Genomic DNA, 25,993 nt, shown 5'->3' with positions numbered 1-25,993 from the left:
AAGTTTGGAAATTGGTTTAATAAACAGTCATGGAAAGCTGAAGAAGACAACAGTGCACATCCTGAATTCAGATCAAGCTTGTTCTGCTGTTAGGATAAAAACAAATATGAAAGGCTCTTATTAAAAGCAAAGTTGAAAGTTCCTGTTGAATTTTCTTCTCCCAAGAAGTCACAAATGTGAAAATTGCATCCCTATTCTCAGCTGATCAATTTGGTAAACAGAATCCCAGTTTAGGCCAAAATGTTAGAAAATACAGCCTAAATAACCTGATTTATTCCCTTAGCTCCACCTCCTATGATGCTTATAGGGCCTCTCAACTTCATTCACAATTCACAAGATGTTTTTTTATTACTGTTGACAGAAGAGCAGCCTTAGTCTTCATTATCATGGACTGAAGTAGTTGAAATCCTGAGACACAGTTTATTTGATGGTAGCATTACTTCTACTCTAAAGAATCTTCCATTCTAAAGAATCACAGATACATTAAGAGGACCTATAACTGTTTAAATTCCTAATACCTATTTTAGTTTTATTGCCTATGACTACAGAGTTATGTAAGAATCTTATAATATTATCTTGAAAATCAGATTGCTTAATTAATTAATTTTGTTGTAATTAAGGGAACACTCAAAGCATCAACCTTGTTCCTAAAATTTCTGTGTACTTCAAAAAACTTCATTAAAATAAAGTTTCCTGCAAGTCCTTGATAAGATGTATAGTGTAAATAATAGCATTATGGTAATGTAAAAACTAACTGATTCAGTTATGGAAATAATAAATCAGACTTTAATAAAACAATAATTCTTAGAATCAACTCCCAGTATTATCTTTAAAGTTTAGGCTTATTTTTGCAAAATGTACAGAATTTTACTAAATAAATCTCCTAGAGACACTCTTGTCTAGTGTCTTTAATCATCAGTGCTAGTTCCACATTTGTTTTGTGGCAGGTGAACTTTGTCTCCGTAGCTTAGCCTGGCAGCTCTGCTCAGAACAAAGCTCACTACATGCATGTAGGCATGCATAAACTTGCGTAGCGACTTCAGCCTATCAGGAATTTCATTTAAAAGTAATTATCAGTATGTACAAAATACTACTTCTTAGTTTTATCAACCTGCACTTAAGTAAGTGGAATACAGAAACTGAGTCCTCCACCATGTTCCTGTTTTCATTTGAGGAGATTTTAGAAGTTCATTATGCTTAAATTCCCTGAAGTATGAACTATTTCCTCAGAGAGAAAGAATGCCTAATCTTACTTTTATGACTAGATCTGCTTTGGTGGAAAGTGACTGATGGCATCCAATTACATAAATAGAAAGGCAAATTTGTTTTTCCAGTTTGATATCAGAGTTATTATATAAGATGAAAAAATCATAAAAAATAATAAGAGAAGGAAAATCTAGTAATGTGGAAATAAATAAGAAAACAAGTTACAAGCAATGACTTATTTTCTTTAAAGTACATTGTTTCCCACTAAATTTTTTGGAAGGAGGAAAAAAAAAATACATGAGCAAAGTTAAAGTCCATTGCATTTTTAAACCATAGTGAAAAAGATACGTGTTCCCTCTTTTCCCGATACGCATTTCTGTGCATAATGTCTACCATGTATATATATTCATCATATTCGCTTATGAGAATTGAGGAAAGGTACAAATCATTGACAAGGAATGTTTGGAATCTGGAATCTTCTATATAAAAAGGTGACAGACAAGTCACTGTCATCTGAATCATGCAAGCAGTTAAGGATTATTTGTGCACCCAGCATTCTGTGTAACCTGGAAAAGAAAGGTGCCTTGAAGTCAAAGATGTAATGTTAATAGAGATGTACAGTCTCATTCCTGCAAACATGTTCAGAAAATACCTGTTTTTTAGAGATATGTTTCATCTTTACTTAGAAGTTTAGCTTTTAACTCAGGAATCCAGAAAGCCAGTGATGCAACTGTACTGTGGAGCTGGTAAGATGAGTTCATCACAGTGTTTTCCACTGGTTGTCCTTAAGCAATGAAAAAAAAATCAGAGCTTATTTGCAATATACAGTGCTGCAGTCAGGTGTTTGGAATCTTACAGCCAGATTTTAAAAACTAAGGTATAAGAGCACAATATAATGTAATGATAACAGAATCGACCCTCACTTTATCTTCCTATTTCAGTGGGATTAGAGTAAAGTAGTACAGTAGCTGAACGTAGAGGCTGTTAGTAACCAGTTGAGGTGATCAGTAACTTATCCTTCAGTGAAAACTGAAGGATACAGGATATAAAAAAGCTGTTCTGAGCACTGAAGTAGAATGAATCAGTTAAAAGTTCCTATTTCACAGTTTTTAATGAACATGCTTATAGAGTACTGCTGTGAGACGTCATTTAATTAATAATACCATGAGCCATTCTGCAAGAAGTGAGCTTTTATTAGTAAAAGTATACTACTGATCTTCAGGGTTTGAAAATAATAGGGATTATATTTCAAATTAAATACAGTTTAATGTTATTTAATCACCAATATCATTAAGACATGAAGTACTGAAATACTATCAACCTTTCTATTGAAAGTATTTCCAGGACACTATTCATTCCATGGCATCGAAGTGGAATAGGGAAGATAACTATTGTAAATGGCAACCATTAGTCTAACTTAGTTACAAATATCAAGTTATGATATTTATAGCAACACTGAGCTGGGCAATATCCACAACTCTAGAAGTAAAAATTTCAGACTCAAAAAACCACCGAGGAAAGTCATCTACTGCAAAAAAAAAAAAAAAAAAAAAAAAAAAAAATACTGCAGCTTGTACCCTGGGGGAGATCCTGCTACTTGCTGAAACCACATTCAATTTGCAAGTGTAAGTCAAAATGTTAACAGTTAGATATCTAGATGACTGCCTTTCTTGAATGGAAGCAAAACCACATGGAAGATAAGGGTCAGGATGTGAAGTGAGATTTGAATGAAAAACATTTCCTGTAGCATTTCATAAAACATTCTGTCAAGTTTTCATTACACTGTCCTTAAATATACTGCTCATAAAAGATGGATTGTGTTATTTAGATTTATATTAGGATCTGGTTTAATACCTTTTATCAATCTTGGTTTAGTAAATCCATGCCACTCTTTCCCTGTAAAAGTTTTATTTGAACCTCAGCATTAACAGGGTATTTGTCAGGTTTCTATAATATGAGTCTGTTAACGAAAGGAAAATACTATTCTGACTACCTCATTTATCTTAGATATAGTCATAATCCAGCCACAAATGTTAAGAACTAGAAAAAGTAAGAAGACTAGTGAAGCATTTTGATATTTTCTTACTTGAAGGCATCAATACCTGCAGAAAAATATGCCCATACAACAGAATACTAAATTGTTCTCCCAGTTAAAATGAAGTTAGTATATGAATATTAGATTCATTAATATATTAAGGTACTGTTGTACTGTGATCTAACACTACAGTATAAAAAACAAAGCTTTAAACTTACAATGACATTCATGATTTGTATTGATTTGCAGTTCAGTTCAGCCTTAAGAACAACACAAATTGTTGCACCCCATCCTTGGAGCCTAAGAGTCTTTATGAAAGAGCATCACAGCCCTGGTCAGAGATGCCCATCACATGCATCCCCAGGGATCCTCAGCAAGGAGGGATTTAGCTGTCTTTGGAACATCACCCATTCTGAATCTATAGCAACCCTCCTCTAATATGTGAAGCTATTTTTAGCATCAGGGCAGCCTTGAAAGCAGCAGGTAAAGCATGAAAAGAATGAATAAGTGGTTGTGGTGCTCGCCTGTGAATAGAAGCTATATATAGCTCTTGAGAGAGATCTTAATATATATGTATATATATATATATATAATGTGCATATGAAGGCATATCTGCCTCCCTGAGGGGGAAGCAGAGGTGTCAGAAACAGAGTAGAGCATTATTACTATTTGTGACCTGAGCTGCTATCTAAAGTCATTATTTCCAATTGTTCTGTTTCAGAAAATAAATTGTTAATGGAATTGGGTATCTTTCATCCAGTCTTTATTTGCAATGAATGTATAGCCTTCATTTCCCTGAGTGAAGGGAAAATTGAACAGCAGGAGACTATTTGCAGTTCCAAACTCTTTTCAGCCATTACTTTCTCCAAGAAATTCTCTAGCGAATTTCTCAGGTCTCCCTTTCCATACCTAGGAGCCAACATCTCAGTTTCTGTGATTTTAAGTGTTCTCTTGAGTTCCCAAACCTGTTTTTGGTTTTTTTTTGTCCTTGTCTTTTACTCGTATATATTCATCCATTTGCTTCCAAAAAAAAAAAAAAAAAATCTTGGGGAAAAAAGGCCACGTGTGCCTTTGTTTAATCGGTACTGTGTGCCATTTATTTAGCTGGGAGCTATGTTGCTTCATGAAGGAGCTTATTACTTCTTACTGATGTGTTATATTGAGGCTGGGAATTAGGCCCTCCAATTTTAATGACTCTTTGCCTTAATCACAAGGGCAGCAACAGTGGAAACTTATAGATGCCTACAAGAGATTGGTGTCAAAATGAAAGTCAGCTGCATAGTATTTGGATTATTGTCTTAGAAAAGGGATAATTAGGAATAATTTTGAACTTGAAACGTGAATGTTACCATATTCAAGGTAGGGAAAACCCTTTAGCTTCTGAGCAGTCATAACTAAAATGTGTATTTCTCTGTTGCTATGAAAGTTATATTTAAAACTACTTTCAGTTCTTAGATAAAGATGTTGTGTCGGTTTTGTTCTCCCACTGCAGAGGGAAAGGGCCAGCAGCCAAAAGAGCAAATCTTTTCTTAAAGCTGTACTAAATATGTAGCATATTGGCATATGAACAAACAGATGTAATGAAATTTTCAGCCCTCTGAAGTCTCCTCTGCAGGGCAAATACGGTTTGTAAGAAAAAGGGACCTTGGAGTTCAGCTTGGTGCAGTATTTGATGGAGAATCTGCGCTAGGCTTGTGCAGTGGCAGCGTGCCTGCCATAACGTAGGGTGGCAGATTTGGTATTTACTTCAGGTGAAAAGGATTAAGTCTTACTGAAATAAAGTATTTCCCCAAATTTCTTGAGTTGTTGAGAACAATAAAAACATCAGTAAAATACACTTGCGGAACTATCACCACCAACCCCTTAAAATGTTTCAGTGCTGATCCAAATCTCTGCTTTGTAAAGTGTGTTGATTAGCAATGATGAAACAATAATATGTGTTTGATGAGTCACATCCTTCTTATTGTGCAGTTCATTACGTCCATGTCACTCCAGCAAAGCTTCTACTTGAAGTACTTCAGTGTCTTCAGTGGTGCTGTTACTTCTTTCATTGTAAATTATTCAGGACATAGAAACCTGGTTTTAACAAGTAAAGACTTTCTCCTCAAAAGCCTTTTGTCCCTGCCATGTAACAAATAAATTTTCTATGTACATTTAAATTAATAATATTTTGTTACTTCTTTTCTGTCTGCAAAATGACAAGGAAAATTAAAGACAAGTTTATAAAGATCAGAATAATTCTTCAGGGAGCTAATGCCATGAAAAAGTACAGAAGGGCATGTAAGATAGCACAGGTCAAGGAAAGGATTTTGTAGCACGCCGTCTGTTTTTAATTAGCATCTTGGCACACTGGAAGAGCTCAGACATTTTTCCATGAAGAAATGTATTATAGACTTTTCTAGCTGCCAATTAAATGGCATTTAGCTACACTGACAGTAGCATGTTGTTTTGGGTCTGCAGAAAGCGCTTGCTCATGCTAGAAAATCTGGGACATTTTGTTTTGTATACAGGGTTCTTACTGGACTGACTTTTCTATCCATCCTATTTTGAATGTAGGCATGAAGGATACCTTCTATGAATAAATACCAAATTAAGAGTACAAGGAGCTGTCAAAATCGAGATGATAATTATGAAGTGTCAGTTTGTATACACCTGTTGAAAGTCGGTCCTCCAGTTAGATGATAATTTTTAAACAATGGAAGCTAAATACTGGGATGTTTTATGAGGTTCATATTTTGTCCTGTTTGGTAGAGACTGAGGTAATTTGTCACCATTTCTGTCCTATGATTCATTTAAATATGAGCATTTGTAACATGAAATTGCCCCTCAAGTGTGCAGCTCCCTAAGCATTTTCTCTTACAGTGAAACCAATGCTCTCTGCCCACTCCTGTCCTCAACTGCTTGTTCTGGGTCTAGCAATTTTGGAGGGGTTTGGGGGTGGGGGGGTGGGTTTGAAAGATTTAGGCTTGTTTTGCTTGTTTTCTGGTTCTTTTACCAGCTAATTTATTTAATCTAGTTTAGAGAATAGCATTAGAACAGAAACACCAGCAGTGATCTGTGGAAGAGAGCAGAATCAATAGTACTTGAAAGAGTTGGGAAGAGAGAAACCATCCTATTAAGGGAAGTGTTGCACAGAAATATGTTCTTAAAATCACCATGCCAGTTCTGAAAAAGATGGCAATTACAAATTAAGCATAGATTCTCCCACTAGTATCGTGGTTTTAATGTCTGATAGAGCTATGTAGAGGGGGAAAGGGCAAAAAGTAACGTGCATATTTGAACAAGACTTCTCCTTGCTGAGAGGTTCATATAGAGGGCACTTAATCTTACAGTAGGATGTATGCTAGGTGGTGAGTGTGTGTCAGTTCCACTGAAATGGATGGGCATGTTGACTGGATGGGCATGTCAAAAGTGTCCCCATTTCCAACATGGGAGAAATTGATTTTTCCCTGAGTAAACTATAGGCAAATTTTCACGAGAGTTTTCTTGACAGATTTAAAAAAAAAAAAAAATACAGATTTCTGCAGCAGGTAGAAATCTCATGTTCTTTTATACTGTTTCCTTTCTTACATTTCCCCCTGTGTTAGGTGTGGTATCAGTTCCTGCTGTGAACATGAAGTAGCACAGCTTCAAACATCTTTGAATTGGGCTCTGGTTTGTTCTTGACCTTGTATGTTTGCTCTTTCATTTCCCCTCCAACTTTAAATATCCATTGTTAGCATTTTCAAGGCGAAACACAGACAATAGAAGCAAAGCAATAACTTTGTGTAGGTCTGGAGAAAAGTAGCTGGTTATCAGGAGAGAAGTTAATGTGATGCTACTGGGTTGGGTGCTGCAAAGCACACTAGTTTATAACAGAGCTTAGAAGCAAACAAAGCATCAAGAATCATAACGGTGTTGAAAGTTCTTAGTTGCAACAAAATAAAACTTAGGAGTAGGTTAATTTTGCCTAGCTTCCCTTTGAAAGAAATGCACTGTGCATCTATTGTTCTTAAAGAGAGATCATTCAGGTATCAGTACATCTCTCCTGACATATTTTTTGTCATTGGTCAAATTCTGGTATACCTAAACCAGCAAGCAGTTCCAGAGACACCTGCACATTCACCAGGACGTGCTCAGTGGAGCAGGTGTTGTACATCAGTCTGAAATTTTGGCCATGAGAGCTCACTTCAGAGGTGATCGCTTCTAAGTCCACAGTGAACTGTGAACTGGCTACTTTACATACGGGAAAGGAGACCACCCTCCAAGTCTTTCTTTCCTCCAAAACTGGCAGCAGTTAAGCACCCATTTCCTTGGCTTTTTGACACAAGGACTCGCCTGGTTGTTCTGCTTTTAATGAAACTGGTATAATAAAGAAGGATACCCATAATACAAACCTGTATAGACAGGATAGGGCTAAGTCAGCAGAACTTTCCAAATAAAAAGGTTTGGGCAGTCTTGTGATCATTCCCAAGCTTGTCTGTGTTATGAGCCATTGTAAAGGCATCTCAAGTTTTATTATGCCTAACCTGCAGAAGGCCTCTTCTGGGCAATGACTCTTGGTGTCAGATCCACCAGGAAGCATAGTTTTTTCAGAACTGTTTAGAATTCACAAGACTTAGTTTTGTTTATTGAAAGCACAGCCTCATTCTCAGCTGCTTTAAATTTGCCATTTGCTGCAGAATTTCTTAAAAGGGTGGAGCCAAGAGAGCAAAAACTCAGATTCATGAGGTATTTGTAGGAGTCTTTGATCTCAAAATCCTGCTCCAAACAGAGTGGTAACATAGCAATGACAATGTTTTGTTCTTTAGGAGACCAGTGAATACTGGGTGTGATTTGGACTACTGCCCATCTGTGTGGTGTAGTAATATTATGGGCCTAACACCAAGCACAGTAAAGTCTCACCATCACCACCAGTGGATTTTGGATTAGGCTACGTATGTGCAGGCAGCTCGTTCTGAACAGAGAAAAGCCAACAGTTTTCTAACAGCAGGATGAAATCAAGAGTAACTTTAACAGGATATGGATCTGCAAAGGGAACTGTTGAGCATGAAACCACAGAAAGCTTATTCAAATTTTGTCATATATTGGTAATGAAAACATTCTAGTCCAATGCAAATATGCAAATATAGTTGTTGGCGTGGAGTTAATACCTTGAAAAACATTAAATATTTTTAAAATAATTTTTGTTCTATGTTCTGAACATTTGTGTTTGCTGTCCTCAAATATTTTAGCAAACAGGTTTACTTGTAGAAGTATTAATATTTTAACCAGATATTGGAGAATATGTGCTAAAAATGTATGCGTATATAACAATAACAATAATGATTATGATGATGGTGATGATGCATATGTTTGCTCTAGAAATGAAGCCATGCAAGTTGTGCTAAGTCTGACCAAAGAGCACAAACAGTGGTCGGTGGTGAATACCTCTAGTGGCAGCAGGCAAAAGTATCTTTCATTTTGACTGTCATATACTTGCACAGAGATTTTTACTAGATGGTTAATTATCATCAAAAATTGTCATTACCAGACAATTTGGATACATCGAAGAAACAGCAGTTAGCAGTTTGTTTCTTAGGACGCAGAGCCGCTGCGTGGGAAACCATCGGTGTCTAAGGCGTGCTCGGCTCTGGCTAACACCGGAGAGGTGCAACACGAGGGCACGGCAGTGCGGGACACGGCCCGGCCGCTCGGCGCGGAGGCTCCGCGGGCCGCGGCAGCCGAGGGGCGGCCCTGGCGCTGCCTCGGGCCCGGCCCGCCCGGCCGAGGCCGCCCAGCGCGGGCGCCGCCCGCGGCCGCCGCGTTGCCGGGATACGGGGCCGCGGCGAGGCTTCGGCGGGGCCGCGGGGCCCGAGCGGTGTCCCTCAGCCGGTGACCCCTGCAGGGTACCCCTGCAGTGTCCCCCTGCGGTGTCCCCCTGCCCAGCCCGGAACGCGCCTGACCGCCGGCCCCCGCCGCAGCACGGCAAGGTGCAGGGTTTTCGGCTAGAACGTCAAGTGATAGGAAGCAGAGCGAGGAACGCATCCACAACTCCCTCATCCCCCCTGCTGGAACCTTGCAGAAAGAAAAATAAATGAATTTTGAATCCCATTGTGCCTACTCAGTACCTGAAACACCCGGGAAAGCAAGCAGGGACCGAGGCAGGCGCTGGTCCGTGGGCACAGCGGGCCGCCGCCCGCTCCGCTGGCCCGCAAACAAACAGCGGTGGCATCGGCAAAGGGTGAGCCAAGTGTCGCCGGGCTGGAGAGAAGCTATGCCACTGAAAATCCATGAACCGCTTTAGTTTTAAACTGCTACATGGCAGGAAATGAGATGCTGAGCTTGCCAGAAAATGACCCTGGAAAATGTGATTATGCCTCTCTTTTGATGGGGCTGTTATAAATATTCATAATATTGCAATTTTGGAAAAGCGGTTGTTTTGGCATGTGGTTTGGAATAGAAAACTAACTTCCAGTTAGGCGGTTCTCTGCATGGACAAAACTGGAGTCAGGTTACTGCTCTGCTGCAGAATGTGCTTTTGTTACTGACAAAAACACTACACTGCAAAGTTTTCAGGAGGTTCACAATGTGGTTGGAGTATTAATTAAAGAGAAATGCCTAGGTAATTGATGGTGGATTTCAATGAATGAGCCAAAGGAAATGAAACACGGGTCTTCACCATCAATGGCAAAGTATTGCCATGGCAATGGGTGGCTTTGCCAGGAATAAACAAACAACAACAGGCCTCTTTCAGGAAAAAAGAGAGAATTTTCTGTTCTCACCTCTCCATGTCTGTTGCCATTGGACATCTTGGAGGGGAGAAGATAGTGTAGCCTACTTACGCAAGTCCTACAAATCTAGCTTCCCTCTCAGCAGGTACAATTAGATAATTTCCAGAGCAAGAAGTCATCTTTATACTGGGGGATGGGAAGGCATCAACATATGCTTAATAATGATTTCAGTGCCTTGACTACTGTAATTCTTTTCCATTTTCTTACAGAAGGTGGATGGGCTCAGAAATAACCCAGGTTTCTGCCACTCTTAGCTGGTGCTGCTTCAGGGAGGGACTGCTGACAGGGAAGGTTTTCTTAAGATCAAAAACATGGGCTCACACTTAAATTAATAAAGACCTTTACAGAGAGCAAGGGAGCTAAGAAAGCACGAGCTGCCCTTTCTTCCACAGTCTCAGATCAGGCAGGGAATGTGCCCATGCACAGGCAGTGCTGTCCTCTCCCAGCACAGCCTCTGAAGGTGGCCATCGGCCTCTCAAAGCTTTCTGGACATTCCTGGCTGCACCCAGTCCCTCAGAGGATGCAGTCCCACCGCCTGGTGTGAGCTCTGCGTGTTTCCCCTCATCCCTGGGAGATGAACCTCAGCCACCACCCAGTCAAGGATTCAGCAGTGCTGGAGTCCTGCCTTGTATCCATAGACTGAATTACTTGCAGTTTTGCAAGCTGTTGTTCTGCCCATAGCCTATCAAATCCTAGGTGTGCACCTGGATATGCACTAGAGCCTTGCTGGGATGGTTCCTGAGGAAGATAGACATGGCCTGATGTTGATCTTGTGATTTTGTGGCTTGTAGAGCAGAAGCAATGGGCTAGAGCCAGGTGGCCATGTGAAATCAAAGGAAGGGTAACCAGAAGTCAAAAGAAATCTCCTCATCAGGAAATCTGGTGTCCCCTGGTGCGGGGACAGCATCCATGTGAAGGAGCTAATAGTGAGCCTGACTGTAGTAAATGTTTGTACCACTGGGTTGACCCCAGTAGTGTTTGTAAGCTGTCTAATGTAAACAGTCCGATGGGGAAGTGCTAAGACCTGTTAAAGTTTGCAAAACTTGTCTAATAGCAATACTATATTGAACAAAAAAATCATCCTGTGTGGCTTCCCAGCCATTTGGCATTTTTTAGCTTTGTCTTGCCATTCTTAATAAAGTAATACTTAGGTGCTGCTTAAGTTTCCTGTACTATATTTAATGTAGTTTACAGTAAAGTCTTCAGGCTGAGGGCTGTATCTGACAGAGCACTCATACCACACCTAGCACTCATTTCCATTGCAGCCTCCAGGCAGTATTGTAAAGGTTCATTATTACTACCAAGATATGTCCTTATCCTGTCACTCTTCTAAGAAGGTCCATTCTTAACTACAGGTTTAACACAGCTGCTGTTTAAATGAGAATTTTCTTTTTTTCCATCTAGAAAAATCATACCAGTTCCAAGAAAATACGTTTTTTAAATTAATGTTGTTCATATAGAACTGTGCTTGATCTACCTATTACTTCATTTAACCAGCTCAGAAAACAGGCAACAAATAAGAAGCATTCTTTTTCTGAGGGAAAAAAAAAAAGGGGGGGGGGAAATCTATATTTGGGGTCTATTTTGCATAAGAAAATATTTTGTTTAGGAGTGACAATCAAAAGCATTCTCTCATACACTGTAATATTTTCCATGTGTGGCAGCTTGTTTTTCAGTGGTACAAATATGTGTAATAAAGGCTGAGGATAAAAATGAATCTAACAGTTTTTGCAGCAATTTTTATTCAATTTCATTTTCCTGTGGATACTGCCATTAGTTTTGCTGATTGCAATATGTGAAGCATAATTTTGAAAGGTTCATGAGGTTGTAGGGATCCAGTAAGAGATGACTGATTTCTCCCCCACACACATATACTCCACCCCACGCCCGCTCACCCACCCACCAGCAAAACATACTGCTGTACTATTTTTGGAAACAGGGAAAGGGCCTCCCTGTGAAAACAGAAAGCAGTGTATTTCTCAGTTACATCACTTTGCAATCTAATGCTGTGTTGTGCTCAGTGTTTTTGTGGTGATGCAAGTCTTTTTTTTCTTTCCTTTTTTTTTTTTTTTTTTTTTTTTTTTTTTTTTTTTTCCTTTCAGCCGGTTGGATTTTCCCCATCTTACAGCACCTCGCAGGTCTCTTTGAGCAGTACGTTGCCTGAGTGAGTGGAAACATACAGATCAGCTGCAGGTTTCTATCTACAAAAACAGAGTGAAAGAGAAAGAAAAGGGTTGGGAAAGCAGAGACAAATATTGACCTGGACTTAGAGAAAGACATCCAATGGCTGAATAAAGAACCCTGTTCATGTTTTGGGATATTCTTTCAACTGGCTGGAACGAGAGCGGATCAAAAGAATGGGAAATGCCAGCAAACCCTTTAGAAGAATTGCTTATTTCTTATGCCTTTTATCTGTGCTTTTGCTGACTGAAGGGAAGAAACCAGTGAAGCCAAAATGTCCTGCCTGGTGTACTTGTACCAAAGATAATGCTTTATGTGAAAATGCCAGATCTATTCCTCGCAGCGTTCCGCCTGATGTTATCTCACTGTAAGGGCTGTAAGCATTTGGTTATTTAATTTATGATTTAAAATGAACTAGGATGTGTGGTGCTCTCAGTGCATACAGAAGGATGCTTGCTGCAGGGAGTACCTCCAGCATTCAGAATCATCAGCTAATGTGTTAAAATTGTGCTGCATCCTTGAATTCTGATTTTTATATCTCTTTCATCTGTCTGTCTGTCTATGTATGTGCACACATCTCATTTCATACCTTGTTGTATAGTACATGAAACCTGTCACATTATATTTAGGGGGGGGGAAGGTAATTTTTTTTACTTACATAAATGAATCTCTCTGTGATGACCAGATCAGTATTATAATCATAGATATATGAGGCTACATTAATGTACGGTTGTTTTTTTTTTCTTCTTTACAGATCCTTTGTGAGATCTGCTTTTACTAAAATCCCAGAAGGGAGTTTTTTGCTCACACCATCTCTGCAGCTTCTGTGAGAAATATTTATATGATACAATTTTTGTTATGAAGTGTATATGTATTCATAAATATTTCAGAAAGGGTCTTAGTATTAATTTTATAAGAAACAGCAGCAGAAGATTTATTAAATCATAAAATACATGACTTTTGAGCAATTCGAAAGATAGTGCATGTTTAATTTTTACTTTGTATTTTGCAAGGCTGTCTGTTGTCAGTACTACTTTGAATGCTTACCTGCTGAAGCTTTTTGTGACAGAATGCATGTTATCTTAATTATACTTTAATTAACATATCACTAAGGACTTAAGTATTGCAACAACTATTGTTGTTTATTTTCTGCATTCCTGGGACCTGATCCCAGTATAAAGCTGTCCATTTGCAACTCCCATCGACTGTGGGCTCAGAACCCCTCAGATCAGGCCCATCATTGCGGTGGGACAGGTCCTGAAGTCCTTTTCCATGTAAAATTGCCATTGACTTCTGTGGAAGTTTAGTCACTTCAGTGGGAGTTTACCTTCATAGGACCTGAATTTGACCCTGTTTGTTATTTCATCGTCTTAAAACTAATGACAATTTTCTTCTAATTAAAGACTGAAGTAGTTATTTCAAAATCAAATACTGTGATGAGGTATACACAGAAAGAGAATATTTTGGGATGTTTAACTATTAGCTGCATTTCAACATAGGATTTTTACAGGCTCGCAGGCTTTCCTAGAAATGTGGGCATACGATTATATAATTGTGAGCTATACAGAGGTAGAGGGGGTGTAACCTGAACTGTTTATAGTGGATGTGCTGCCAGCCTGACACACACCCAGATTTGTCTCAGAAATCCGGCAAGGCAGACTCCCCAGTGTGATCAAAACCAAAATTGGATGTCTGTCCCAAACCGCCTTCCGTGCGCTCTGGATGTGGTCAGAGGTGTAATGCTGATGTACTGGAGCTCTCTGGCTGTCAAATTAAACTGGTGGCATACCGATAGCTGAAGCCTTGACCCTGGCTGTACTCTGCTTCCTCAAGTGGAGCTGATAAGGAGGTGCAGATATACTGTACAATTTTGGATACAGGGTAAATAGGTAAATGCAGTTACTATGGAAACCTAAATGCTTTTCCATGGTGCTTTATTCCAGAGAAGCTTTTTTCAGGTGGTCACAGATCACAAAAGAGACACATTTCACATAATTGCTGCAATGGACCTTTCAAAGGAGAGGAAAAAAAAAGCAGCATCACTGGTGAGGCTTGTATCTGAAGAGAGTGAGTAGGACATCATCTCTCTTGGCTACGATACACCACCTACACTTAGCAATCCCACTGCAAAGCAGGCAGATTCGGGCATGGTAGAGTAGGACAGACACAGTCATCTTATTTTGAGTTATTATAGTGCCTGGCACGGTGGGCTTGGGCAATATCTTCTGGCATTTTGGTAATGATAATAATTTCCATTTCTACTGTGCAATGAAATGCACATTCTACCCTGCTGTTCATAAATGCTGCAACAAAAACTGTGACCCCAGAAAAGCAGGGTTTGTTCCACTGTGGGCTTTGATGAGTGATGTGCTTTCCAGATATATTTTTAACGTGGTAGTTGAGCTGCTTGCCATCTTTGGAATGTCAGTCTGCTGATCTAAGACAACTGACTCCTTAAACACAGACCATAGGAGCAGGATTGTATCTGTGGGGACAACACTCCAGTTCCTACGTGGGAAAGAAAAATTTTCATCTTTTGCAGAAGATAGTAAGGGAAATAAGAATATGGAAAACTTACGTTAATTAAACATTTCAGGAAGTTTTAACTTTGCATGATTATAGCTGTATTGGTAGGTTTAATTTAGTCAACAGCAAGATTTAGCAGCTTATATGCATTTCTATAATAATAGAAATACATATGGAAATAATCTTCAGCATTACATTTTTGAAATCCAAATGTAATTGGATATCTCCAATACAGCAGTCTAAATATGGTGTAATTCTGCCACTATTATTATTTACTACTATTTTTAATGTAGTGGCACCAATGGTCTCTGGAAAAATCATGGCCTTAAGCTAAACACTACTCAAAACTCCCAGTCCAGGGGAGCTTTTCTTGTGTAGTATGGATGGTATGCTCTGTGCTCTTCATGTGACAACAAAAATACAAAGAACCTACACAGCTATGGTGAAGTGCCAGCAGGAATGTTCCCGAAATGTAGAGAAAACCTCCCAGCTCTATCTTCAGCACTTTTACCTAAGTGTATCAGCAACATGCTGAGGGTGCCTTTATAAACTGATGATATGAAAGCCTGCAGAAAGTAGGGAGGTAATCATGGCAGCAGGATTTGTACCTGCTAGAACTCTGCTTTTCCTGCCAAGTGATGCAGTCCCTAGCTACAGCGCCAAACCTTCAGCCTCTATCCCTGGAAGCAGCAATTACGGTTTGAGGACAAATTGGGGTTGAATATACTTTGTGCATCAAATACATCTGCTGTAGCCTTTGGGGAGAGGTATGAGTTGGAAGGCAAATGAGCTCACCAAGTGCAAGACCTATGCTGTTAGCCTGGCAATCTCTAAAATAGCCATACTATTTAAAGAGATACCACCCTGTTCTTTAAATTATTGAGTAGCGTGCAGAAAAGAAAAAATTAACCAGTAAAATCAAATAATTAGTTGCAAAATTTAATAAATTGGTCATCTGATTCAAGAATTCTATAAAATTACTTGTTTTCTCTAAAACGGAAGTATTTCTTGATTTTGACAAAAAGGAGGAATTTCCTGCTTGTATTTTTTTTCATGAATTTCATATAGAAATATACTGAAACTGGAAAAAACACAATCTGCAACAGCCAACTGAGAAAATAAATTACCTGCAATTTATTCTGAATGTAAACATCAACATAAGAGATTAACTCATTAAGTGGATTAATTAGTACTTGGAAATCTTGCATTCCTGAATGTCTAAGGATGCCATAGTATGAGTCTATTTATCCATCAGGTCAATCGATTCAATTGATTAAAATATAGATATGCATGTAGTATTCCACTGGGGTAAAGTCCATTGTACTTTATGATGTCCCACCACATTAAAAGGGTAGCAGTCCAGGGCTAGATTATAATGGACAAATGCTAACATGGCTGATAAGCAAAAATAAAGCTGGAAAAATCAATAGTACATATACAGTCCATTTTTAATGCTTACAAAATTACATAAAATTAAATGTGCTGCTGGTATTTTTACTGTTAGATGTATATGCTAAGAGTATCTCCAAGAGGTATAATGAGTTCTTAAAAATAATTCTGACTTGAACACTGACTGAATTTAAGAGATTTTTCTTTTTTTTCACAGTAACTTTCAGTACCCTCGGGTCAAATACACTCAGAAGTTTAACTTAAGAGTTAAAGGATTTTCCTTCCTGCCAGTGTTGCAAATTCAACCTGATGTCAGGCTAACCAGCAATTTAAACCAAGACAATTTAAACCTCTGTAGTACTTGAAGATTTCATTCTGTCTTAGTATATCTCCAGAGGCACTTGTACAATCCCATTGTTTTACTGGCATGATAAACCCACGTTTACATCCCACAGAAGTCAAAGGAATTTTATCAGATGTCCCCAGTAGAAAATTGTTGGATCCTTCCCTTTGCACCACACTGTGGTGCAATCTATCAGACTTACAGTCCTATAGTGCTTGCACAGAAAAAACATGCAACCAGGCAGTGGGAATTTGGCCTTGCTGAACCATTTTCTAAAGCTGCTGATAACCTAATGGTCTTTTGTTTTGCATTTCTTTATTCAGGTTGTTTACGTCCAACACTTTTGATGTTATTAGTGATGATGCTTTCATGGGCCTTCCTCATCTAGAATATTTGTGAGTGGACAAAAGTGTATTTCCTGGCATTATTGAATATAGTGGGTGGGCTTCCAATTTCCAGGCATTGCTTGACCAGAATCACTTTACAACCCGTTACAGGTTCATAGAGAACAACAACATTAAGTCCATTTCAAGAAATACTTTTAGAGGACTGAAATCTCTAATTCACCTGTAAGTAAAGTGATTAAATATATTACTTTGTATATTTAATATAGTAACTGAACCACTGTGTTGTTTAATTTTCGTATATAACTGTTCACAGTTATTTAAGTGGCATTAATAGTAATTTGACTGGAATGTTAATCTTTGTGTTTCCACACAAAGACTTCCAAACTGTGGTATGTGTAGAAGGCAAAGACACAAACAGCTTCCAAGCACTACATGTTTGGCAGTAGTTCCCTGACTTTCTCTGCTTGGAGCACAGGGGATTTCCAGCTGAGCATGTAGGAGCAGGGAGGAGTATGATTTGGGAATCTTGGCACTGGATGAGGTGAGTCCCAGTTTGGGACTTGGAAAGGAGGAAGGTGGGAGCTGTGGTTAGGAATGTGAGAGGCTGAGGAATGGACCCACACTTCTTCCCAGGTACCCCAGTCTGACATGGAGTCAGGAGAATATTACAGACATTCTTGGGACAGGCCATCACTGTCTGTGCCCGTGTCCTCTTAACACAGTAATAGTACACAGAAGAATTTGATTAAATCAAACTTGAAAACTCCCACCCAGAGCGCTTTTAATAGAAGACTTGCAACAAGATATATTTGTTACGACTTACTGATCTACTTCTTCCATTATGCACCTACCCTACTCTGCACCATGTCCTCTCCTGCATGGGAGCAGGAGCATCCCGCAGTCAGGACCCGTCATACACTGACACTGGGATCTGCTTACCATTCCTTGTGTGCTGCTCAGCTCTTTGGCTGTCTTGGAAACATGGCCACCTCTTGCCCTCTGACGTGGTGCAGCCCCTTGCTGCATTAGCTGGGAGGGGAAATTGCTCCAAGGCACTCTGGATGCCAATGTGCTGTAGGGCAATGCTCCCCATGCCCTCACCAGCAGGAGCATTTCTCACACTGTGCTCAGTAGGTGAGACATACACTGGCAACAAATACCTGCAACATTTCACTGCAAACAAGAGTAGCTTCCTTGTCTCTGAGCTAGGAAGACAGTTTTTATACAGGCTTTTGTCTCTTATCTTACATCAAGTTTATCTTTTAGCAATAATTTAATTTAATGAGGAATAAACTTTTAAAAAACAAAATATACACTATAAGAAAACAGAAAAAAAATACAAAATAAGAAAAGGAGAAAAGTCTGTAGTGTGCCTGACCCAGTTCTGAGCATCTGCATTCTGAAGCATATCACGTGGTGAGTGTCATAGGCAGGGGAGGGGATCCTGACCTTTTGGCCTTAACATGATAACCTCTAAGAGGGTTTTGAAACAGGGCCATTTAACTTTTTCTTTCATATATTTTGACAGAGGAGAGAAAGCAGAGATTCAATTTTAAACAGTTAATGCATAAATGTAATAGTTGAATTGCAATTCACCACATCTTCACCACCTAGTAAATGTACCATAAAACACTTTATGCTTACCCTTTTGGTCAGGGCAAGATTTACAGCTGGCTGGAACCAAGCCTACTGTGACTACTCATGTAGATAAAGTTACTTATGGAACGGCTTTAGGTCTGAGGAAGAGGTACAAGAAAGGAGAGGGAAAGAGGTACATAAAAAGGCTGTGCACATCCCATAACATCCATATTAGAGGTACAGGCAGAATTATGCTGTTAGGAAAAAAAGGTAGCTGGATAAGACTGGTAACTTGGACCCTATCTTCAAAATATTTATGCACATGAATAACTGTATATTCACAAATGGGTCCAGTACATTATTTATCATATTCATTTACTTATTTATTAGCTGCTACTGCCAGTGAACAAATTGCTTTTCTAAAACAGAGGAAGGCACAGATTCTTCTCCACAGAGCATATAGTCCACGGCTAACGTCTTGTCCTGCTGTTGCATTGGTTTCTGGGGACGCTTCAGGAGATTCACAAGAGAAAACATATGCAAAAGACAGATCCACATTTGAGGAGCAACTGCCACTTGCATGCACATTTTTGGGACGTAGATTTGTGCATCATGCTGCTATTGTCCATGGAGCACAATTCACAAAGACAATGAGAAATTTGTGGAGAATAACTGCAAAGGCACCACTAGCTTAATCTGCTTGAAGAACCACTCCCCATCTTTTGGGGCAAATTCCATATACACATAAAGAATTATCATTTGGTGCTCTGAGGCACTTTTCATTTAAGAAATGAGAGTCCTTGTGTACATAAAATATATTAAAAATAGTAATAGTAAATGAGCATGCAAATAAGTTCTCTGAAGTTAGACAAGATGAACTTTGTTCTATTTATTCTATTTACTTCCTTTTCGCAACATAAATTCTGGAATGCAGTAAGCTATCCAAACATTTTTACTTCTATAATGCAATTAACTTCAATAATAACAGTGTGTCCTTATTGTAAAAGACAGCCATCTAGAATTTATTATTGTGCAAAAGAATTTATTTTCTGGTCATAGTAAATTTAACAACAGAAAAATTTTTAAAAGATTGCATTTTTTTACTAATTTACTAATTTGATGTCCGAATCTTACAGTTAGCACTGGATAATTTCTATGCACAATACATAATTCTGATTGCATTTCTCTCAGAACTGTCATCATTAATTTAACTGCATGTTTGAGCCAACCTTTACTCTCTTATTATAATCCAAATACCACGCACAGCACCATCTAGGCAAGACAGTGTTTTCTAATATGTAAGTATGCTTTTTAACAGTGGACTGTAAAATACATACTTTTGATTCAAAAATTGGTAAATGCATGAGCCTTGCTTAAATTCTGTCAGTCATGTACCCATGGCAGTGGTGAACAACTCTTACTTCCAAGTACACCCTCTCCTTTAGTTTGTTGTATAATAACATATAAAAACAACATAGGACATTAAACTTGTGTCAGCTTGCAAATCCACTCAGCTTTCTCCATGTGAGTTATCTGACGCTCTGGAGCATAAAATTGCACATAAGTGAAGCACAAGATACATTCACATACAGTGTTACAATCAGAAATACTTTGAAAGTGGTGAAGTCAGAATGGACTAATAGAAGCATCCCATATTTACTATTACTGATCAAACACTTATTTTGAAATGAGGCAGCAGACCTAGTACATGTGGGCTTGTTCTTGTACTTAAGTATGTGCCTAAGTCTTTGCTTGGCTAGAGAAATTGTGGTTGATAAATAACACTTATGTTTACAAGGTAAAACAGAAGAGGTTCTAAATCTTACTAGCTACAGATTCTAACTGGGATCTTAATAAAGAATGATTTCTTTCCGTTTTTGTTTCTTCTCATAAGTAATAAATAATTCTGTTAACTGGAAGAGGCATAGACTATACCCTAAAACATTATTATTTTTCTGTCATGCCCTCTGTGACATCTGAGACCTTTGGCAGACTCACAGAGACAGTCAGACTGAAATGTAATATACTGTTTGTTCAAAGCCTGCTCACATTTCCTTGTCACTCTTGATAGCTGGAATACTCACTGAATTTAAACAAGTTTTCCCAACATCGAAAACTGGGAATTAATAACATTTTTTTGCTGGTCTAATACACTTTTATACACACACATGCGCATGCCAGGAAAGCAGTTCACACCGATCAGCAATTTATTGCCTATTACTGCATATTTTCAAAAACTGTGAACTAAGCCTAAGCCCATCAGCCCATATCAGTAAGATTTTCTTTCCAGAAGAGGTACAAGAAAGTGGGGAAATTGCAGTGATATGAGCACCATGTATTAGGATCTCATAGGGAAAACATCAATAGATCCAATCATGACTAATTATTTTAAAACGTTAAATGGTGTTGGCAAAACATCAAAGGTGATAGCACTTTTTACTCTGCTAAGTGAAGTATTGCAAATGCTGCAAGGCTGCTGAAGAGTGAGAAAACAGAAGGAGGCATGGCATTTTAGTGGAAGGAAAAGTCACAAAGTAAATGAGCTATTCTTAAAAGCAATATTTTAGAACTAAGTGCTGGAGAATACCAGTGTTCTTTCCCGTAAGTAAAAAACCCCACACAGTATATTTCTATTTGCAAAAATGTGTAGTTTCATGAACAACTAGCACTAATATTGAAGTGTTTTCTTTTACAGGAGTCTTGCAAATAATAATCTGCAGTCACTTCCAAAAGACATATTTAAAGGCTTGGATTCTTTAACAAATGTGTAAGAAATCAATTAATTAATCTTTTAATTACAATAGAAGTATAAGGAGATTATTTTAGAGGACATTCTGAGTAACCATTCAAACCAGTAACCAGTAATGGATCTTGTTACTGGGTAGAGACTACACAGTATGAGTAGGCTTGGTTTTTTTTGTCTGCTGTTGTTGAGAATTTGTGATGGTTTTGAATATTACTTATGAAGATAAGTAATATTGTTAGTAGTTATGTAATAAAGCTGCATGTTCATTAAGATTTTGTGAATAAGAAGGGAGGATCCTTAGGGATGCATGAGAGAGCAAGGCATGCAGGGAAGGTGGAAGGTATTTAATGGAGTAATATTTTAATGTGCAATCAATTCCTGGGAAAGCTAACTTTTATCAATAAAGCATGTGTCTAAGTAAGTATCCCATACTAAATCTAATTGCAACCAGATCAAAACATCAGCTTGTTTAAATATAAATATATATATAAATATATCAGTAAAAAATACAAAATCTAGATAAACAGATAAATCTTATAATTGCTTTAGTGAATAGATCCTGTTTACAATATACAAAATCCTGTTCCATCTGATCGGGGATGATAAGCTCAGGAAATCCTTTGCCTGCTCCCAGTATTAACAGGGTATGCTGAATCGCTAGAGCAGAGCTGCAGTAGTGAGATGTGGCCATGGGCAGCATATCTGGAGCATTACTTGGCAAGGCTGATCGTGGCCAGGTGGTTACACAGTCTGGTCCTGGTGCTTGCTGTTCCTGTACATAGGATCAGAAATCTGACTGAAGACAGCTGTAAAGCCTTAAACAGGGCTCCTTTGCTTGTCTCTCCTGAAGCCCTAAGTGAGTGTATCTAAAGGAGATAGTGAATACTGACTGGCTGAGCATCAGGTTACATTAATTCCTATTTTGTTGTCTAGAATGCTTCTACTGAGAAAGGGTAATCCAAAGGAAACAGGGGTCATTAGTTTGGGAGGCTTTTGTGTACCTGTAAACTTGGGGAAATCGATAAAAATTTCTGACTGATCACCAAGTTAAGGTCTCCTTGATTACCTTAATATAATTAAATCTGTGTGGGTTCTGGTATGTAGATTTAACCATGGGTCAGGACAAATTAAGCCGGGAAGGCCTCAAGGAAGAAGAAGCAAGAGGGCACGTATTTAACAAGAGCCTGTTTTGTTGTTATCAAAGATAAATACTTTAGCTGACTGCTTATTTTCAGTGCATGATTTATTTGTTGTAGAGATCTTAGAGGCAATGCATTTAATTGTGACTGCAAACTGAAGTGGTTAGTGGAGTGGCTGGGCAGCACCAATGCAACTGTTGAAGACATTTACTGTGAAAGCCCACCAGAATATAAGAAGCGCAAAATCAATAGCCTCTCTCCAAAAGAGTTTGATTGCATTATTACAGGTAATGTGTCTCAAATTATTTAATCTTGTTAAAGTCAAAGCTGTAGTTTTTCATTCTAGAACCCATTTTTGCAGGAACACTCCATTCTGGATGGAATTTCTACTAAAATCAGTATGAACTCTGCTGGTCTAAGTGTGACATGGAAATCAGTTGGGAGCAGGGTCCTATATTTCAGTATCTACTCAAACTTAGGATGTTACATAATGCTTTGGAAAACTGGAACATAAAACAGTACCTTTTTTATTGAGGAAGATTGAAAATCAAATTGCAGTACTCCTTTATCAACAGAAAAATTTGACTAGTGATGAAATACTGTAATTTGTAATAAATTGGTATCTGATAAACAGATGTTTTTTTCAGTACAGTATGTCAAGTATCTCTGTAATTATAATCTGTTGTGTGTAATTTGCAGAATTCGAAGTTTATCAGTCCCTGCCATACCAATCTCTGTCAGTAGATACCTTCTCATATATGAATGATGAACATGTGGTTATTGCTCAGCCTTTTACTGGAAAATGCATCTTTCTTGAATGGGACCATGTGGAAGTGATGTTCAGGAATTATGACAACATTACAGGTATGAACACTGCTTGACAAATAACATTGCAAAAAATTATCCAAAAAATGGTACTAATCCTGTTTCTTACTTTTCTTTTTATAGGTACTTCAACTGTTGTGTGTAAACCTATAGTTATTGAGAGTCAGCTGTATGTCATTGTCGCACAGCTGTTTGGAGGCTCCCACATATATAAAAGAGATATTTTTGCTAATAAGTTTATAAAAATTCAAGATATTGAAATCCTTAAAATCCGAAAACCCAATGACATTGAAACTTTCAGGATTGCTGAAGACTGGTATTTTGTTGTTGCAGACAGTTCAAAGGCTGGTTTCACCACGGTTTACAAGTGGAATGGGAATGGATTTTATTCCCATCAGTCTCTGCATGCCTGGTACAGAGATACTGATGTGGAGTATCTTGAAATATCTGGCAAACCACATTTAATTCTGTCAAGTAGTTCACAAAGACCTGTAATATATCAATGGAACAAAGGAACAAATGAATTTGTTAAACGGTTTGATATTCAAGATATGGAAGATGCATATGCAGTGAAGCATTTCAAGGTGAAAGAGGATGTATACATTTGCTTAACAAGATTTATTGGGGACTCTAAAGTAATGAAATGGGGTGGTTCAGCATTTCTGGATTTACAAAGGATGCCATCCCGAGGGTCAATGGTATTCCAACCACTTCAGATAAATAATTATCAATATGCCATTCTTGGAAGTGATTATTCTTTCACTCAAGTCTATTATTGGGATGCGGAAAAGGCAAAATTTGTGAAGTTTCAAGAATTAAACGTGCAGGCACCAAGATCTTTCATACATGTCTCCATCGATAAACGAGATTTTCTCTTTGCTTCAAGTTTTAAGGGAACTACATTGATTTATAAACATGTCATAGTTGACTTAAGCGCATGACACTCGTAATTCTGAGATTACATCAGACTTTCTGCCATAAGCGGACAAAATGAACTAAATGCATGATGACTCTCTTATCTTACTTCCAAATGAATGCCTTTAAAAGTTGAGATTGCTAGAACAAAGTATTACTAGTATCTTCATCTTTAATTGTCAAGTCTAGTGGTGTTGGAAGTTGCATTTTTTAACAAAAAGAAATTAAATTAACTGTTCTTTGCATCCACAATATGTAAATACATGTGCAACTGCATCTGTTGCTATAAAGAATATTAAGATGTACTTTTCCATTTATTTATTCACCTGTTTGAAACAACTGCCAAATAAAATGTTTACATTTTGTGTCTTTCACATTCCAAATATTATTTTCAGGTGATACTTTTAATTTGTGTATATATTATACACATATAAAATAAAGCCAAGAAGGCATATTGCCCAGTGCAGTGTTGTACTGCATAGAAGATGCACGAAAGATCAGGTGGGTTTTACTAATAACAAGAAGTTCTTATAAAAATACTGCATTGAAACACAAGCCTATAAACTATCACCTGGACAATCCTTGCACTTATGTAAAGCTTCACTGACTTAAACAGGACTAACCAGAAAAAAGAATTCAGTTATCTAGATGTGCTTGTAGGATAAAGCGTTCAGTTATACACATCTGATTGTAGGATAGGCCTTTGTACTGTGTATAGCTGTTTCTAAAAATCTAAAATCAGCTTGGCAGAAGAAAAGACAAGGTAAAGGTCTGTGTTTCTTCACCTGATGCTGAAGCAGTACAAAACAAATCTCTTGTACAGCACTGGGGCTGTTACTGTGCTGAAAGCTAGAAGCAAAGCTTATTTTTCAGCTAGCATTATTTCTATAGCTGAACTGTCACACATCACTTGCATGAATTTTGTATCCTTGTCAAGTCTTTCCACTGGAATTGCAATTATTTAGACTCCAATGAATTTATTCCTTATTCTGAATGAAGCTAGCAAATGGGAAATAATTTTTTTCCACAACCCTGCAATGAGTCTTAGTACCAAGTACTTCTTAAATTCAGGGAACTTTGAATGTGGCAGGATAAAGTCAATTTCTATAGTGTATACTACTCAAGGGAAGCTAACTATATCTTAAATTGTGCCAAATCTGAATGTGGCATCAAAATCCATTACAAGCTCAAAGTTAAAATAGTCTTTTGTTTACATTCATCTAGTGTACCACTTGAGAAAAACCTACACTGATGCTGAAGATGATTCGGTGCAGCTCAGGAAGAAAGCTCAAGTTTATTTTAGACACCTTTCTATTCAGATAAGTTACCAAGCTTTGTGCTTCAGTGCCATCTTTAAAATAGATACATGAATACTGTGTTCATTTCTAGACATTTCTACCATTCACAGATGTTGACTGGTGAATAAAACTAATAGTACTGTGCATGTCAGCTAATCACATCAGCTGATTAATGTATATTTAGGAAGCCAGTCCTAAATGGTATGCTTCTGTAATGATGAATGGAAGGTTTTTATATTTAATATTATTTGAAAAGAAAAAAATCTCACCTGAATGATACTACTCTAGTAGGTTAAGTTTTCAGATGCCTTTTTATCCATAGCTGCATATGCTCTGCTAAGCATTTGGCTTAATAACTACCTATTCCATAAGTATTTACAATGTGAGTAGAAAGATTTTAAACTATGTTTCACAGCTGAAACATCCAAAATTTTAATTAATAAATACATTTCTAAAAATCATAATTAAATAATCTCTTGTTTGGCAGTTTTCTTTATTTGTCAAACCATATTTCCTTTCTATCATTTTAGCTGTTACATGAGCATGATTTCAAACCCCAGATGAACTCAAATAATATTTTTTATTATTTATCAATGTTGGCTACACATCTGTGATTGCAAACTCAGTTTGTTCATTTCTTCTTCAGTGCCCTTTGCATGGGAAAGGAATGAAATACAGAGTCATTAACTCGTCTCCAATCTACCAGCAAACCA

At 37.9% G+C, this 25,993-nt stretch overlaps 1 protein-coding gene and 1 long non-coding RNA gene across 4 annotated transcripts in view; one reads left to right on the top strand and one right to left on the bottom strand.

The window, feature by feature from the left end:
• LGI1 (leucine rich glioma inactivated 1) overlaps positions 1 to 24,365 on the top strand; it is a 29,523-nt gene extending 5,158 nt beyond the window's left edge. For 2 of the 3 annotated variants that reach the window (XM_072931119.1, XM_030276097.4), the window contains exons 2-9: positions 12,096 to 12,541; positions 12,929 to 13,000; positions 16,756 to 16,827; positions 16,930 to 17,001; positions 21,053 to 21,124; positions 22,360 to 22,529; positions 22,942 to 23,106; positions 23,191 to 24,365. In XM_072931119.1, coding sequence (XP_072787220.1) covers positions 12,351 to 12,541; positions 12,929 to 13,000; positions 16,756 to 16,827; positions 16,930 to 17,001; positions 21,053 to 21,124; positions 22,360 to 22,529; positions 22,942 to 23,106; positions 23,191 to 24,008 — 1,632 coding nt within the window. In that variant the 5' untranslated portion in view covers positions 12,096 to 12,350 and the 3' untranslated portion in view covers positions 24,009 to 24,365. Of the gene's footprint in view, positions 1 to 12,095; positions 12,551 to 12,928; positions 13,001 to 16,755; positions 16,828 to 16,929; positions 17,002 to 21,052; positions 21,125 to 22,359; positions 22,530 to 22,941; positions 23,107 to 23,190 lie in introns of all 3 variants that reach the window. The other variant, XM_030276101.4, reaches the window with a different exon arrangement.
• Positions 1,630 to 9,819, bottom strand: LOC116808551 (uncharacterized). The gene is made up of 3 exons (XR_012056718.1): positions 9,331 to 9,819; positions 1,859 to 1,990; positions 1,630 to 1,772 (listed from the first exon to the last, which is right to left on the bottom strand). It is a non-coding gene; the product is annotated as an uncharacterized lncRNA (long non-coding RNA).
• Positions 24,366 to 25,993: the final 1,628 nt, after the last annotated feature.

The sequence above is a fragment of the Taeniopygia guttata genome, chromosome 6 (genome assembly GCF_048771995.1).
Source record: "Taeniopygia guttata chromosome 6, bTaeGut7.mat, whole genome shotgun sequence".
NCBI lineage: Eukaryota > Metazoa > Chordata > Aves > Passeriformes > Estrildidae > Taeniopygia > Taeniopygia guttata.
The sequence above is the reverse complement of the archived record's forward strand: the minus strand, read 5'-3'. Positions and strand labels throughout refer to the sequence as shown.